This window comes from Calliphora vicina, chromosome X (assembly GCF_958450345.1).
Source record: "Calliphora vicina chromosome X, idCalVici1.1, whole genome shotgun sequence".
Taxonomy (NCBI): Eukaryota; Metazoa; Arthropoda; class Insecta; order Diptera; family Calliphoridae; genus Calliphora; species Calliphora vicina.
In genome coordinates this window covers 4,380,912-4,400,428 of record NC_088785.1, presented here as the reverse complement: position 1 = coordinate 4,400,428, position 19,517 = coordinate 4,380,912, and the positions used below count along the sequence as shown (strand labels likewise).

At 29.9% G+C, this 19,517-nt stretch overlaps 1 protein-coding gene across 3 annotated transcripts in view; it reads left to right on the top strand.

Annotated features, from left to right (window-relative positions):
- The window catches only part of dpr7 (defective proboscis extension response 7), a 129,225-nt gene that overhangs the window by 35,299 nt on the left and 74,409 nt on the right, over positions 1 to 19,517 (top strand). For 2 of the 3 annotated variants that reach the window (XM_065514728.1, XM_065514727.1), the window contains exons 2-4: positions 250 to 468; positions 8,125 to 8,469; positions 19,076 to 19,129. In XM_065514728.1, coding sequence (XP_065370800.1) covers positions 336 to 468; positions 8,125 to 8,469; positions 19,076 to 19,129 — 532 coding nt within the window. In that variant the 5' untranslated portion in view covers positions 250 to 335. The remainder of the gene's footprint in view (positions 1 to 249; positions 469 to 8,124; positions 8,470 to 19,075; positions 19,130 to 19,517) is intronic. The other variant, XM_065514729.1, reaches the window with a different exon arrangement.

Genomic DNA, 19,517 nt, shown 5'->3' with positions numbered 1-19,517 from the left:
TTGTATACGGAAATGTAGGTTTACTAAGAACAACGAATATAAGAAGAATTGAAGCTTTTCGATTAAACTAATTTTCGGTATTGATGTTCCCAATTAGCTCATTAACCAAATATATTTTGGAATTGTGCGTTATTGAGATAATTTTAATTGTTCATATAAAAACATATTCAAAAACATTTTTCTTATATATTTTATTTACAACTGAAGCATTTCCCTATCATCCAATTTAATTTTTTTTTTTCATTGTAGAACTCAACAGAATGTAAAATCCTGAAAACTAAATACTTAATTGAATTGGCCAATTTATTTGAATTCCAAGGTGAAAAACTATAATTATGAGAACGTCATCATCATCAGCGGAACATTTCTTATTTATTTATAAATTGAGACCAATAATTTACATAATTTTGCATTTGAATATATATTTCTATCTTATCAGTGGTGGTTTATCCTTATCGAGTTCAAATGGTAAGTTATGCATTTCATTTATTTTGTATATATCAAGCCATTATGTTAAACAGAAAAATTATATTATTTTTATCATTATTTTCACTCATAAATATATAAAAAAACAAGTAAGAAAGTATGGACCATCTAATTAACACCTTACTCTAAGTAAATGAGCAAAAATATTTTTCTTTTAAAATTTCAGTAATTTATTTTATGGGAGCTTTGACTAATTATGGACCGATCGCCATGAAATTAGGTCGTGTTATTTATGTCTATATGAAAGCTATTTTTGTAGAATTTTATGTGTATACCAACATTTTTAACCCTTTCGGGACTACTGGGATAATACATCCCAGTAATTTTCAAATGCAATTTCTTATCTAAATAACACCTAAACCATGTTTAAGGGCCATTTTTTAAGATCGTATTTAAATATGAATTATTTTTAAGTTCTATTTAAATACGAAAATGAGTTTCTTAGTGCTTTTTTAAATGATACTTAAATGGCCAACGTTGGCCATTTAAATTCTATTTAAGAATCATAAACTACCATATATTTTTGACAGCTGACTTTTGTTGTTTGGTTTTTTTCACTCTATTGTAGCTTCTTGCTAAAACCAGCGTCTTGCTAAAACTAAAAAAAATTCCGATGCGGGGTAATTGGAGCTTCTTTTGTGCATTTTCTTACCAATAATTTTATTGTTTAATAAACTTTTATTTCGTATTGGGCAAAATGTATCAATTTTTGTTTTGGTTGAACAGCTGTTTTAAGCAAAACTATCGATAAATTTTTGATATTTAGTAGTGCTTACCATACTTTTATCTTATTTAAATACGAAAAATTATATAGCACTGAAAAACTCAGACTGAATTTAAATACCACTTAAATTTAAGTAAAAATTAACTAAATACGTATTTAAATACGAAGTCAAAAACTGGGCATAAGAGTTCATTATAATATTTGAATAAAAACATAACCGTACATGTCAGCGTATTCATTAGGGTATTCAATCGATTAACCGTTAATCGGTTAATTTTGGACGGTTAACTGTTCGAATAATTTAAAATTGTCGATTTTCAAATAACTAATAAACCGATTAATTTGTTTCGATTAACCGAAATTCCTTATTTTGCACTTTAACATATTTTTTTTTGTATTTTTTTCCAATTAAATTTTTTCGAACTTCCAAGAAAAATGTATTTAAAACATTTTTTACATTTACATGTACGGAAGTTAACAAAACTAAACGAAACTATCAAAAGTATTCAATATCTAAAACAATCCAAAAAGGACACCAATGATATGCTTAGAAAAAAACTAAAAAAAACTGAGATATAGAATATTCTTCATTATGCTTTCGATTTCCCCATCTACAAACAGCGAGAGAGTTTTTTCCAAGTCAAGTTTTTTTAAATCTAAAGGAAAAAAATCGTTTAAAAGGAAAAAATTAAATTATATTCTTATAAAAGATTATTTCAGTAGATCTCATAAAATCATAAAAAAAACTCAAATGTGTATACAAAAAGGATCTCAAATAATATATTTTCTATTATTTGTTGGTTGAATTGTTTTGTTTGTTTTTTTATGTTTTTGTACACAAAATTCGTGGTTGTATTTTCAATTTATAATTAAAATATATATTATTCGGTTAATCGAATAATTTTAAATTAACCGATTATTAACCGAATAAATTTAAGACCCGATTAATTATTTGCTCGGTTACCGATTTTGTATGAAATTTGACATGCGCAAAGAGGAAGTCTGGTAGAGTTTAAGTTTTGACCTCATGAACCCATCAGGGCCGCGGCCAGGGGATCCTAAAATAGGTCCTCGTTTGGATTCCGATTTCAAAATAATAAACAAAATAAAGAATCTCCTTGTCAAGCACTACAAAAACTCTTATTGTATCTATCAATTATCTCTTATAGCTTAGGATATATACGTATTTGAAAATTAAATTTTCAAAATTTTTATAGAATTAAACTTTAATTTTTTACAATAAAGTGAATTATAACATATCTTTATAAATTAAAAGTAACTGTTATAGACTACACTGTAAAATTATTGATATGTATATAGAATAAAATCGAAATGCCTACTTATTATAATAAAAATAAAATAATTTTTTACTATACCCTTCACATTCGTGAGAAGGGTATATATAAGTTTGTCATTCCGTTTGTAATTTCCAAAATATAATTTTCCGACCCTATAAAGTTTATATATACTGGGTCCTTATAGATAGCGGAGTCGATTAAGCCATGTCCGTCTGTCTGTCTGTTGAAATCAATTTTCTGAAGACCCCAGATATCTTCGGGATCCAAATCTTCAATAATTCTGTCAGACTTGCTTTCGAGAAGTTTCCTATTTAAAATCAGCAAAATCGGTCCACAAATGGCTGAGATATGAGGAAAAAACCAGGACAACCTCGACTTTTGACCTAAATTTGGATTACTAAGTCAATAACCATAGTAAGTTGGACCTACAATGGATCAAAATCGGAAAAATATTTTCTAATCCGAATTATAATACAAACATTTTTAAAATAACAATTCAAAAATTTTTTTTCCAAAAAATGAAAAAACAACTTTGGAAAAAAAATTAATTTAGTTTACCTAAAAATATTTAAAATTTGTAATTTGAAGTATAATTTTGTGAAGGGTATATAAGATTCGGCACAGCCAAATATAGCTCTCTTACTTGTTTTTTTTTAAAAACTTTATCAAATATTATGATATGATGATACAGATTGATAGATCTAAGAATTTTACCCCAGAAAATGGTCTTAACTCATTTTTTTGATGTTGTGATATACGTGAAGATAACTTCGGATAAGGATTTCAAATGTCACCTAATTTTATGCCGATTGGTACATAATTAGCCATCTCCCATTATTGTAAATTTTAAAAGAAAACTGTTTATAATCATCTGTAGGGTATCATATGGTCGGGCTTGACCGACTATACTTTCTTAATTGTTTTCATTAGTTCAGTGCTTTTTGACCTCACTACTATTGAATTTAGTGAGGTCGACTTTAGTAGTATACAAATTATTATTAATTATTATATTTATTATCAGTTTAAAAAAATGTCAATATCAGTAAAAAACAAGTAAGAGTATATTCGGCTATGCCGAATCATATATACCCTTCACCTTTGTTGTGGATGCATTATTATTTTTTATAATAATTAGTATCAGTGTTGCCGTTTTGCTTATTTATAACCAAAATTGGATATTTTTTTTCCTGATGTGTAGATGTATATTTATTTTTCATTTTGGTTACTTTTTTAAAAACATTTTGTTATAGACAGATTTTTCAATATTTAATATACGATCCTAACGAGATCGTATAATTCAGACTGTACTCTAAAAAAATGTTTCGACATCGGTTTGTGTTAATCCTTGTTGTAGGTGTATAATTTTACATGAGAGTTTTCATAATCAAATTATATCGATCGTGATTGGCAATTAAAGCCAAAAGATTTGAGAAAGAATAATAGTTTTAAACGAATTTTGTGATTTAGAAATGTATGTAAATGAGTTCCAAATATTGGTTTAATTACACCAGCGGAAGAGACATTTTGGTGCCGAAAATTTCAACTACATTTTGTACGAGTTGATGAACTCTCAGTACTATGTTACACTTGTTATACCCTTCAGCTTCGTGAGAAGGGTATATATAAGTTTGTCATTCCGTTTGTAATTTCTACATTTTTCATTTCCGACCCTATAAAGTATATATATTCTGGATCCGTATAGATGCGGAGTCGATTAAGCCATGTCCGTCTGTCTGTCTGTTGAAATCAATTTTCTGAAGGCCCCAGATATCTCCGGGATCCAAATCTTCAACAATTCTGTCAGACATACTTTCGAGAATTTTGCTATTTAAAATCAGCAAAATCCGTCCATAAATAACGGAGATATGAGCAAAAATCCGAGACAACCTCTGAAAATTTCATCAAAAAACAATGTATTGCATGCTTTGACAAAAAAACAACAAAACGTATGTTTGGATGTGCAAGTTTTGTGTATTTTGTTTTTTTTTTTTGTTTTGTTTCTTTTGGCATTGTTGTTGTTTTTTATACAACTAAACCAGTCATGCCCAAGCCCTATACTCTTGGTACTCTTTTGTTTTTGTAATTGCTCTTAGCTATAGGCTGTGTGTTTTGTATACTCACTAGAGCACTAGCAATACAAAATACACAAACAACTTTGTCTTATTATTTTTTTTGTCGCAACACTTTCGTATGCTTTGCTGGTAAACATTGACGACTGCGATCATCCATGTAGATTTTGTTTTTGTTTATCGTATAATATTTTAAAAATGTGTGTGTTGAAAGTGAGTTTTTTTCTTTTTTCTTTGTATGAATTGGTTTTAGCAACAACAAATATTGAATAAAAAGTAGCTTTTCTTTAAATATATTGGTGTTTACTCTTCCATAAGGAACTTGTGGGCACCCCTGAACTAAACGTTTGTTTGGTTGTGTGTTGGTTTTTTTTACAAAAAAGCAACAAAACGTATGCTTGGTTGTGCATGCTTTGCGTATTTTGTTTTTTTGTGTGTTTTGTTTCTTTTGGCGTTGTTGTTGTTTTTTATACAACTAAACGTTTGTTTGGTTGTGTGTTGGTTTTTTTGACAAAAAAGCAACAAATCGTATGTGTGTTTTGCTTTTTTGGCGTTGTTGTTTTTTATACAATTAAACCAGTGATGTTCATCCCATACAACAATTGTTTAAAAAATTTAAACACATTTGTTACGCTCTTTTAAAGAGCGTAATAAATGTCTCATTTTTTCAGAAATTCAATAAGCATTGTTGTTGGTTGGTTTTTGGATGAAGCATAGCAAACACACGCGTTTCAATTACAATTGAACACAAAAAAACAAAGTTAAAAATAAATAAAAAATTTGAGAGTATTTCGGCCGTATAATGTATATTCTTTCATTTCCTTAAAATTTAAATTATATTCATTTAATAAATTGGTTTTATTTGACAAAAATTCTAAATTTAAACTTTCTTCATTTTGTTATTATTTTAAGTGTTTGACATTATGTTTGCTGGGTAGCTCTCTCACCAAATATCTTCATTTTTATTTTTGAACATCACTGAATTAAACGTATGTTTGGACATGTGTTGGTTTCATTGGCTTGCGTATTTTGTTTTTTCTTTTGGTGTTTTGTTTCGTTTGGCGTTGTTGTTGTTTTTTGTGTTCTTGATAAATTTAGATGCTGTACGCTGAAAGTGGGCAATGTACATACATACATATATACTAATTATAAAAAATAATAATGCATCCACAACAAAGGTGAAGGGTATATAAGATTCGGCATAGCCGAATATAGCACTCTTACTTGTTTTTTTTTCAGTCAGCTTGCGTTTTCGAAATATCGATTTTTTTATTTTATATTCACATTACATACCCTATTTGGAGTTTTTCTTCTAAATTTTGAGTAATACAGCATAGAATATGAAATTTTTTACCATTAAACTGGTCTACGTAAACATATGATTCCTTTTAGTATATTAATTCTGATGGATGTTTCTTTTTCGGTTTATTGAGCATAAATAAAATGTTGTATTCCGAAAATTCTAAACAAGAATATTTATTTTTAATATTTAGCTAGGTTCAACCTTTGCTATTGGTTTAGATTTTATTAAAAATACTCTAATTAAAACTACCAATGTCGTATGCATACAGACATCTGTATTAAACTGTATTTACATTAGACAATGATATTTCAATTCAATTCGTTTTATTTATTAAAAATTTATTTTATAAAAATAGTTTTCTTGCTGTAGCCAGTAACGCAAATAAGATAAGTAAAATTAAAAATGTTCAGCAATACAGCAAAAGTGTAATATTTGAAAATCTATGCCACTATTTTAAAAGATATACATTTATGTATGTACATATTTAAGTCAGGTATTTCATGTAGAGAGAGGTTAGACAAAATAAAGTACATTTTAAAAAAAATAAAGATTTACATTCAGTAAAAATAATTGTGTAAAATAAAAAAAATATCAAAAAAAGGCATGCAACTGGAAAAAAATATTTTTAAAATATTTAATTAAAAATTATTTCTGTCGATTTTTCAGAATATTTTGCTATTAAGAATTTATTTTCATAATATTCTAAATGTTGAAATCTTGAAAAACCTGTGTAAAATGTATAAAAAAAAAATAAAATTTCATACTTACATACTTCTGTTCATATTTTTTTAAAAAAAGTTAAAAACATGACGTCTGCAATAAATCTTTTTTTGGTTAAATTTTTAGCATTTTGGTTATTTTTTAATCAAACTTGGTTACAAATATTTTGTGGTTGTGGCAACACTGATTAGTATATACATATGTATTTATATTGCCCACTTTCAGCGTACAGCATCCTAAATATATCAAGAGCCCTTTTAAAAATTGTAGAAGTTACAAACGAAACAAAACACCAAAAAACAAAATAACAATTGTATAAAAAACAACAACAACGCCAAACAAAACAGCAAAAAAAGAAAAACAAAATACGCAAAGAAATGAAACCAACACATATCCAAACATACATACGTATTGTTGCTTTTTTGTCAAAGCATGCAAAAAATTGTCTTTTTTTGATGAAATTTTCAGAGGTTGTCTCGGATTTTTGCTCATATCTCCTTTATTTATGGACGGATTTTGCTGATTTTTAAATAGCAAACTTCTCGAAAGCATGTCTGACAGAATTATTGAAGATTTGGATCCCAAAGATATCTGGGGTCTTCAGAAAATTGATTTCAACAGACAGACAGACGGACATGGCTTAATCGACTCCGCTATCTATAAGGACCCAGTATATATAAACTTTATAGGGTCGGAAAATTATATTGTGGAAATTACAAACGGAATGACAAACTTATATATACCCTTCTCACGAAGGTGAAGGATATAGAAAGGCTAGTACAAAATAAAATGGCTAGATTTTCCCGCTAGTTTGAAAAATCTTGCAATTATAGTTCTCAAGATATTTAGAACTACATATTTACTATTTACTTTGTATGATTGGTAGACGCCCACTTTCAGACAAACTCCATAAAGTTATGCGAAATGAATTCGTACAACGTTTAAATACTTTTACGATTATAGTTCTTCGGATATTCGAAACATATCCCATATAATGTACACAATACATATGTACATACATATGTGCCACTCTCAATAATACGGTACCACCCATTTTCAGCCAAACTATTTAAAATGAAATGGGCAACATTTTAAGACTTCCACAATTATAGTATTCAAGATATTGACAAAAAATAACTGTTTACTTTGTATGGGAGGTGCCACAACCCATGTTCCGATTCGTCCCGTTTTAGGGTAAACTTAATGCAGTGTTAAGAAATTGATTCGTATAATAGTTTAATACTGCCACAACTAAAAAGTAGCCTATTTTTATTTCCAGATATACAGAGTAACATACAGTAAAAATTTTATGAGGATCGGTTCAGAGTTTTAGCTTCATAAAAGAAACAACCAAACAAATAAACAGACATACATTAATTTGTATATACATATATATGTAGATGAGGCTGTGACCAATATTACCTATAAACTTATAGAATTTTTAATTAACATAACTAATACGCTTGTTATGGAATATCAAAGCACTAAAAGTTAACATAAGGAATAATCTATTTTCCACTTTAGGTATGGAATCTCAACAGCAGCAGCAGCCAGTACAACGTCCATATTTTGATGATATAAATTCTAGAAATGTGACCACAGTAGCGGATGAAACAGCTATTTTAAAATGTCGTGTTAAAAATAAAGGCAATCGGACCGTATCTTGGATGCGTAAAAGAGATTTACACATACTAACTACGAACATATATATATACACCGGCGATCAACGATTTTCTGTCGTCCATCCGCCTGGCAGTGATGACTGGGATTTGAAAATTGAATATGCACAACAACGTGATAGAGGTATTTATGAATGTCAAGTGAATACTGAGCCGAAAATCAATTTAGCCGTTATGCTAGATGTAACAGGTATGATAATAACATAGTATTTTTCTTACAATTATAATGCCCTACACTTAAAAAAAAAGACATACCTATATATTTTAAACTTTTTTCAATTAGAATGCAATTTAAAGGATTATTGTGCACAAACTCACATTTTGAAAATTTGAGCAATATTGGGTAACTCTAACTAAGCCTTGAGCCTATAAGTTCAATTTTTCAATTAAACTATAATTGTGGTTGAAAGAAGAATGCCAACAGAGTAGAACGAATTTCTAATGTAATTCGATTGTAATATGGACAATTCCATATCATCGTTCTTGACATTTGTACGCCTATAGAGTGGAATAAATTTTGCAAAAATAAGAGTATCTGAAAGATAATTTGGTCTTTATGTTCCATTCAGAGGGTACTATATTTTAAAACTAGCTGACCCGACAGACGTTGTCCTGTCCAAATTAGAAAAATATGTTGTGTTCAATTTTTGAATTTGTGAGAAGCTGTCTTAAATGTGTAAAACTAGTTGAAAAGATTAAAAAAACGTATATTTGAATGATAATTTTTATTATTTTTATTCATATGGGTTTTTCATGGGTATTTCAAAACCGCAGTTTCGGTTTTATTTCGGTTTTGTGATAATTTATTAAATATTAAGTGTTATAGAAACAAAATCAGTTGATAGGAAATGCTATACAAATTTAAAATTCAAACTTGACGGGTGTATAAGAGGATAAAGGAAAATTGTTACCCATTCTTTTAATATATTAAATTAGTTAGCTTATATACATACATTAAAGTTGGTAAATGGTATTATGATACTAAAAAAAGAGAACTAAACCAAATTAAAGAGTACTTTTTCGTTCATCAAAATGGTAATTTTTGAATTGTCTATAATATGCCAATATCAGGAAATTACTTTGATTTCAAAATTTAAACGTGGAAAATTTATACTTTTTCTTTTATCAGATATTTGAAAATATACTAAGACTTTGTTACAAAAAATGTTGCATTATGTTTTTAATAAATTAAATAAATAACCAGGTCAGGAATTACTCGTAAGCTCAATAACTTTAAATGAGTCTGAGTCATTCTTCTTCAAAAGATTTCCTTGCCTAGCCTGCTATATTAACTGATGCAATCATTGTAATACAATTTAAACAATTTAAAGAAATCTTAATATATTTTTATATCGATTTGTTTCAGAGAAATTGTTTTGTTTTTCATTTCTAAATTTTGAATTTTTCTGCTGAAAATAGATTAAAAGTAAAAACCCTAGAATAATTGTCGGTTTCGGTTTTTGACCTTGAAAAACCGCGGTTTCGGTTAAAACCGATCACGAAACTCTAATTTGGGGTATATTTGATTTGAAAACATCTTAAGTCGAGATAAGAAAATATCTTCGATTTTTTATAATAAAACTAACTTTTCTAAACGCTCCGTTTACATAATCTGCTTCTTCTTACAAATATTAGTTTCTGAGATATCATAAAAAAACAAATCGACTTATTTGGAGTTGTTGTTGATTTGATTTTAACAAAACAACTTAATTCGCAAATCTATTGAATTTATCGATAATTATTTTATTATTTATCCTATTATATAGTAAACATTACTATTTATATAGTAAAGTTCTTCAAGGAGAAATAATAAAATATTGATCGATAAATTCAACAGTTTTTGTGCTCTCCTGAAAAATTTTAAAATTTCACTTAAGTTGTTTTGTCAAAAGTTCACAGATATGTACAATGAATCAATGAATGAATTATGATGTTCTATTTACATTTTGATTGAAAGATCGATGTTGAGGTAATCTATTAAAATAAAGAATTGCTTTGCTGTGATATCGTAAATTCGTTAATTGCAATGTCTATGAATGAGCAGTTCGACCGCCTTCCAACAGCGTAGCTTCAGTGAAATTGCAATATCATTCTGCGAACGTATCGTTGCCAAAATCAACGCGATCAAAAAAGTTATTCCAATTATAACGCGAGCGTAAAAAAAATCCCTCGTACGCATATTTTTGTTGTTGATTCAACAGTGGAACGTTTGTTCGAACTTATTCCTCAAGGCATCGCAATCTCATGGTTTTTCGCGTCGCAACTCTTTATTAAATGCATCGCGAATGTGATAATACCTTGTTCAACATCATCAAGCACATATCCTCAATTAATATCAAAGCCTCTTTGTAAATTTTCTAGCTTAGTTGCTAATTTGGATTTGATTTTCTAATATGCATCTGATGCAAAACACATGGCACTTTGCATTTGCTTCACAAATCAGTAGGTTTGGATGGGAAACATGTTGAAATAATTATCGAAAACTGTGTTCGCATTTGATGAGCATTTGTCGAAAGCACACATATCCCAATGAGTGTCATTCTCTAACAATCGCAAGCGTTGACACGTTTCTCTATACGTGTCACACAATTAACCATTTAAAGTTCGCAAATCTTGGAATAACTAATAGCACGAACGTTGACTAATAGCAAACGCAAACAGATTCTTGGATGGACTGTGTAAATGCGACCTAATGCGTCGGTGGAAAAAATGGGGGAAACCTGGAACTGGATTTCCTTGTTTCCGCCGTTGAAATTTCTCTGACGATTGATTCCGGGCAAAGTCATAATTTCGGCACATTTCAAAAATCCTGGTTGGCGGTCGACAACTCGTTGTAATACATTCTCCACAGAAAAGTGCATTCTTTGACCATTTTCACGATGTACGGCTAAATGAACAACACTTGGATTTCATTCATGAATGGCAAATGAAAAAATGTGACAAATTGCTTTGTTACTGCTAACATAGCGGCCTATTTGAAATTGAGTGACTTCATCGTTGGAATTCTCAGCCATATCACTGCCTTTGGTTACATATTTGCACATGTATTTGATAAGTGGGCGTATTAGTGGTCGTGAAAAATTTTTATTTTTGTAAAAAACTTTTGTGGATTATTGAGAACATCACAAATAACGTTCTGCGATTTTAGATATATCGAAAAATGTGGGCGTGTTCAATTTTTCTTTCAGTAAAAACTTAAATTCGATTACTACGAACATTTCAACAATTTTAGATAAACCGAAAAAAATCAATTTTTCTTTCCGTAAAAGCCTAAGTATGACGAATATTTCCAAAAAAAAAATTGTCTGAATCGGTCCAGCCGTTCCCAACTAATGCAATTACCAACGAACGACATTTGATTTTTATTATATATAGAAGATAGATAGATAAAGTCATCCAATGATTGTTTTTATTTAAATATGACGGATTGTAAAAGAAAAATATTTCGTTTAGTGTAAAAATTAAAAGAAAACAAAACGCCTCTCACGATTCGAAAATTTTCGCATATTTCTACATGTACCTCAAAATGACTTCCGTTTTATGTCACGTACGATATACCATTATTTCGCTCGATATTTTGAACAACAATGTTTCGAATGAACTTTTTATTATTTTAAAATATAGTACCCTCTGAATGGAACATAAAGACCAAATTATTTTTCAGATACTCTTAATTTTGCAAAATCTCTTCCGCTCTATAGGCGTACAAATGTCACGTACGATGATATGGAATTGCCCGTATCCAACCATATGGTCGCTCATCATCTGCGAAATCCCTATTGGAAGACCCTTTATTTGATGTTTCTAAAATATTGGAATTGGAAAAAAAGTTTTAACGCCAATTTTGTAAAATATGTTTTGAACGATACTGTACGAGCGTATTTTCTGAATAATAATCTAACTATTTTTGTCACTCATCTCCATATAAGGAATTTTTGTTTGTTAAAAATTTATGATTTCCTACTGGATATAAAATTTAATTTTTTTATTATTATGAAATAAAACAGTAGTAACCAGATAATTACAAAAAAATGTGTTTATTGTAAATTAAATAAAAATAAAGAATTTTTTAGCTGATGAAGAAAAAACCATTCCGAAATGGAAAGTAGCTCTTATATAAATTGAATTTTTCATGATTTTGTATGGCTGATTGATTCAAAGGTATGTGGTCGATTCTTGTGATGTTAATAATTTGTGCGAACATCTGAAAATGGTTATAAATTAATATACAATGCAAATTTCTCAGTAGCTACTTAATTGCAATAAGTTAAGTCTCTCTATAAAATATGTTAATACCTTACACTCAAATAAAGGAAAAGAATGACACAAACTATGTTCCCCCTAATGCAGTACGGAAATTAAATGGCAAAAAACAAAATATGAAGTGACAATTTGCTTACTCAAAACTAAATTTTCTCTTTCACAAATTCTTTAACCCTCCGTTACTCGCAACTGATCTGGTTGATACAGGCAAACACTTTTTATTGTAAATTTTTTAATCACCCTAATTTTTAAGGTATTTTTTGATGAAATAATATTTTTACTGCAATTTTTTTTGTATTACTCTTTTAAAAACATTGCATTTAATATTGTTTTTATGTTTTCGAAATAAAAAGCCTTTTTTTATTGATATCAATTTGATACATTGCGACTAGTCTCGATTGAAAATGATTGCGACTAACGGAGGGTTAACCCTTTCCCTGTTCTGTGCATCTAGGGTTTTTAATTTCCCAATTTTTTTGAATCCCGGAAATCGGGAAATTTTTTTCTACATTCCCGGGTACCCGGCTATTCCCAAAATATATAATGATACTATAAATTAGGAATATTATAGCCAAATTACGTATGAAAACTTTGTGTTATAATTATTATATATCAGAGCTTCGAATTAATTAAAACAATTTGAGCTTAATTCACTAAAATCTTAATCCGTAATTAAAAAATATCAGTCTTTCATTCCATAAATCCATTCCCAATATTTATTTTTTTAGATTCATTCAAAAGCCTTTGTTTAAACTAAATCAATTTTGAAGTTAATTAATAACAGAATTTATTCAAACTTTGAATGATTAAATTTTCGTTAATTCAAATTGAGTTAACATTTCTTTTCTTGATTCAGTTTTGTTTTTATCATTTACAAAATTAATTGAAAAAAATTGCCTTAAGCCTTTTTGTAATAGATTTGAACTGAAGACAAATTTAATCATTTAATACATTTTTGAAACTATTTTGTTACGGATTTGAAAAAGAAATTTGAAGAAATTAGAATGATCCAATAAGAAATAAATTCTACAAAAACATTAAGCGAGCTATTGTTCATTCAAACACCACAGAATAGAAGTGAACAACTCAACAAAAAGAACGATCTTGTTCATTTATTTGTTCTGAACAAAAACGACCAATCAGTAAAAAGAACGATTATGCCCAACTCTACGAAAAACCCCATATAAATAATACATAATAATAAGCGGTCTATGAACAAAAAACTGTAAAAAACACATTTCACAGTTATTTGGGATCATCTGTTTTTAATTTCCGGGATTTTTAGTCGTGAAAAATTGGCAAAATTCCCGGGAAATTTGTACCGGGAATTCCCGGGATAAAAACCCTATGTGCATCACATATGATTCACAGCAAGTTTCTTTCACACGTCCGTGCATCACATATGATTCACAAATTATATTATTTTTTAATTAACAAAAAAAACTTTGGACGTACGGCATAAACTTTTTTTTTTGTATGGGGACAGGTAAAGGGTTAAAATAAATTATCTTGCTAATTCTCCACAAAAAAAAACTCATCCGAAAAATGCATAAAAAGATCATCTTTACTTCGCAGACAATGAATCCTAAAGTTAAGGAATATTATGCAACATACAGCAACATTTAATTGCGAACTGCATTAGTCCAGATTAGGGATGCCAATCCCGAAAATTTTTCGGGATTAGCAAATCCCGGAATTTTTCGGGGTTAACAATATATAGTTTTGATATATTGGAAGATTTTTGAAGCTCCCAAAAATATCCAATCCCGAAAAAAACCGGGATCTCGGGATTTACATTTATAAAATTCTGAATCCCGGGATTTGTAAAACCCAATCTCGACTTGCATCCCTAGTCCAGATTGAATCCAGAGGGGAAGACGACTCAATTTAACATCAAGAAATTCTTATTCTGAAATTTTCGAAATTGGAAGCCAATGTCAAATAGCATAAAAAGAAGGTGACAAAAAATTTCAGACTTTCGTTAACAGCCATTGTCTAGTAACAAACAAAAATTCCCTCCGCCTCATTTGATATAACAAGAACAGCCAGCTAATCTTTCAGATACTGATCTAGCCGTTCCTCACTTTAACATATCGTCAGCTATTGATTTAGTTCTGGGAAATGACTTTATAAATCAGGATGTTTTACTAAATTTGTCTTTGGCTGTACTACATTCTATTGATTTTGGTTTTTAAATTTCTTATATTTTTTGTTCAGTTATTTTTTTTGTAAATTGTTTGTGTTCGATTTGTGAATTGCGAGAAGTTGTTTGAAATGTGTAAAAATAGTTAAACTAATAAACAAAACGTATTTTTTAATGCTAATTTTAATCATATACATATGTTTGGGATATGTTTGATTTGAAAATAGTAACTTATGGTGTTCTTTTAAAATAAAGAAATACTTTTTTTTTTGGTTGCTTTGCTGTGATATCATAATTCCGTTCATTGCGATGCTCTATGAAACACAAAATATCGTGTTTTGTTGAATAATAAAAACGGTGTTCCGACACAGGAACAGGCGACATACAATTGACCATGAGAGGAGCATGGATTTTCAAGGTTAATACCGCAAACACACAATGACTGCCGTTGATATTTTTTAATTGTCATTGCGAATGCAAACCGTACCGGTAATTGCAAGCGCTTAAAAACGAATGACATGTCGGAGCCATTGGGATCCGTGGTATTAAAATGTATTCTCGTTTGTACTTTCACTTAAGTATTTCCTCCATGACGTTATTCATAAATTTTTTATCGCAAGTCGGTTACCATCACAAAGACGTGGTTGGTTTATGTTTCGTAACATTATGATTACCAATTCGACTTTCAGTTGGCGAGTTTAAAAACTCGGTTGGATAGTTGATGACATCATATTGAGAAGTAACAGAATCCAGCGATTTGTATGTCATAAATTCGACACCAATTTTACTTTGAATCTTAAAATTCAATTCGTCGACATCAATGTTTTTTCGAAACAACGTTCGCTCAGCCAATTGTAATTTTGTGCAATGTTTGGAAACACCTTTCTGATGAGTTCGGAGTTTGATTCGGTGAACTGGCAGAAAGCGACCGGAAATTGAATGCAGCCGGTCGAAATGTCCACCGGGATTTTTCCGTTGCCAATGTCCAGCAATTGTTTGGAAAATACTTCTCCAGATTGATCGTTCTGCAGCTCGACACTCATGTTCACAGTCAGTTTGAGTTTCTTGACGAGTTTCCACAAAAAGGACGAATTCAAACATGTGTTAAGTTCATGGGCTGGCGTTGACCATGGAATCGCTGACAATGTTTGCCGAAAATCATCTGCCAACAAACCGGCTTTGATTGTTTCGTAAATCTTGCAACATATTGTCCAATACCTCCAAAGAATTTTTATGCGCCATTGTACACTCATCCCAAACGATCAGTTTGCTTTGCTGCAAAACTTTGTCCATCGCAATGTTCTTGGAAATGTTGCATGCTGGATTTTCATTGATTCAATGGCAACTTATATTCAGTGGCAACTTGAGTGCTGAATGAGCAGTTCGACCGCCTTCCAAAACCAACGCGATCAAAAATGTTTTTCCAGTTCAACCGAAAGCGTAAAAAAACCCCGATTCAACAGTGGAACGTTTATTCGAACTGAATCCCTCAAGGCATCGCAATCATATTGTTTTTCGCATCTCTTGATTAAATGCGTCGTGCATCGGATAACACCTTGTTCGACATCATCAAGCACATATCATCAATTAATATTAAAGCTTCGTTGTAAATTTCTTCCCTTAGTTGCTAATTTGGATTTTATGTTATAATACGCATCTGAAGGAAAATATCACCACAAATCAGTCGGTTTGGATGGGAAGCATGTTGAGATAATTATCTAGAATAGTGTTCGTATTTGACGAAAGCACAACATATACGAGAGTGTATTCCCAATGAGTTGCATTATCTAACAATCGCAAGCGTTGACACGCTTTGCTATACGTTTCACACAATTCATCATTTATAGTTCGAAAATCTTGGAATGCGCCAATTTGCTTTGTTACTGATAACATAGCCGCCCTATGAAATAGAGTGACTTCACTGTTGGAATTCTCAGCATTAACTCAGCCATGTCACTGCCTTTAGTTACATATTGCAGATGTATTTGATAAGTGGGCGTATAAGGGTGGTGAACAATTTTTCATTCTCTAAAACATATGCAGTTGTGGACTATTGACAACATTTCCAAAAAAATTACTCAAATCGGTCCTGGCGTTCTGCGATTTTAGATATATCGAAAATAGTGGGCGTGGTCAATTTTCTTTCAGTAAAAACCTTAATTGGATTACTACAAACACTTCCAAAAAAAAATTTCCTAAATCAGTGCATTCGTTTTCCGATTTTAGATAAATCGAAAAAAGTGGGCGTGGTGAAAAAAATTACAAAAATCAGTGCAGCCGTTTTCTGATTTTAGATAAATCGATAAAAGTGGGCGTAAAACTGGGCGTGGTCAATTTTTATTAGAATACCTAAGTTTGACTATGACGTTGGTAATTGCATCAGAGCCGTTTTCAACTGATGCAATTACTAACGAACGACATTTGATTTTTATTTATATAGAAGAAGGGGAATTTTTCACGTAAACAATGTTGGTGAACGAGAAATAGGAAAATTGAACATATTTCATGTGAAACATTGATTCGCGATAGGTGTGATTATTTAGAAGCATTAGACCTGTTAGCACTGCATTCTAGAAACTAGACTCGCCTTTTCGATATCAGGGTGAGCCTCTTTTCCTTGACGCAATGTTTTTAAATTACAGGAATTCGACATTTTGCACACTTTACATTTACAGCCAGTTGTCCATATTTCATAAAATTTTGGTCGTAATCTTTTAATAATTTTAATTTTTTTTCGACACTGAATATAACTGTTATGTATTTATCCAATTTTGACATTTGTAAATTTTGACTTTTCAAAAGAAAAAAACGTGGCCTTCAATCGAAGTTGCCTTTAGAACACATAATTTGTATGAAATTTTAAAATACCTGGCAGTTTTGGCTTGGACTATAAGCAAGAAGTACTGTAAATAGTTTGATTTAAATGAATGTTTTTTTTTCTTCTTTTCAGAGTATATAAACAAAAGCTTTTAAAAAATTATTGTTCGTTTATTTTCTTCTTTTTAAGAATCCTCATGATTTAGAAATTCAAAAAAAATTCGAACTTAAATTTCAATTTTCGAACTTTATGTTGCATTGTCATTAGGTGTATCAATGATGTTAAATTTCAGTCTATTCTGGTTCAACTGGTTACAAATTTTGACCTAAACTAACAAACAAACTTATAACAATCGGTCCATAATTGGTCATAGATCCCATATAAAACCCACAAACAAAATTCATTAAAATTGTGGACATACAGAATGTTTTATGTTTGATTATGCTGGATTAAAAAGCTACAAAATATCGAGAAACGGGTTTTGGAATCTAAAGAGGACAGTTAAAATATACATAACACTCCTAATTCAATTATTTTTATAAATGGTCTGTGAGGCAAAATATTAAAAAAAACTGACGAAATGTGGTTATTTCTTATTAGAAATTTTATTGATTTACGAATTGATTACGGGATATAACAACTTTAAATAATTATTAATAAAACAAGTAAGAGAGCTATATTCGGGTTAAAAAATATTTGATTTTATATACGTCGTTGATCTTTGATCTTTGAAATAGGAGGGACACAGCAGACCTAATCTAGAAGGAAGAATGTCAATTTAACCAAAACAACCATGAACACAAAATTTTTTCGTCCGGCACTGGCTGGACTAATTAAATAATAATATTAGATATAAGATTTGAACCACTTATTGTTAGTTCATTAAATAATGAAGATACAATAAATAAATGATGAAAAAAAAAAAAGAGATATCCATATTGTCTATATTAATGACATAATAATCCAGTTATAGGTCAAAAATCGGGTTGTCCTGGTGTTTCCTCATATCTCAGCCAGTCTGCTCAGTCTGACAGAATTATTGAAGATTTGGATCCCGAAGATATCCGGGGTCTTCAGAAAATTGATTTCAACAGACAGATAGACAGACAGACGGACGGGTGGACGGATCTATAAGGATCCAGAATATATATACTTTATTGGGTCGGAAAATTATATTGTGGAAATTACAAACGGAATGACAAACTTATATATACCCGTCTAACGAAGGTGAAGGGTATAAAAATTAAAAAAATTATAAATTCTAAAAATTATAAAAATTTTAGACATCACATTGAAAACGACTTTCAAAGACATTTCACATGATACCAAAATTTATGTTTTCTTTTAAATAAGTATTGAAAAACCATTAAAATCTTAAAGTTTGGAGAAATGGTATATTAGAATGTTAGAATTAAACTTATATTTTAGTTGAAAACATACACGAATTCTTTTACGTATTGCATTTATTTATTTTGTGTAGGGCATCGTTATCCGTCGGCTGTGGCCGATATGTCATATACATATAATTTAAATTTAAGCTAAATCCAATAAAACCACTGTTTTTTATTTCAGCAATGGCCGTTGTGAAAGATAGAATTTCCGAGCCGCAATACTATGATGCTAAAGGTGGGCTTAATTTTCCTTCTCGTACTGATTTATTTGTAAACAATCTGGTCTGGTATATGACCTGGTTTTTTATTATTATTAGGACTTCTAAAGTATTTCGTTTTATAAAATTAAATTTTATTTCTTTATGTAAGTTTCTAGGAAATATTTGCGTATCAACCACTTATAAATTTCAAAGAAAACAAAGCAATTATTTGTCATTCACAATAACTCCATTTATTTATAACGAGTTTTACTTACTTTCTTACAACAAATAGTTTTGTATCTGACACATGAAAAACCAGATACAATGGTTGGCAATGCAATGTAAACTTTTCTAAATATTCAATTAATAGGTAAACCAATTCTAAAAAGTATTCATTATTATGATATTAACAAAATAATTGCA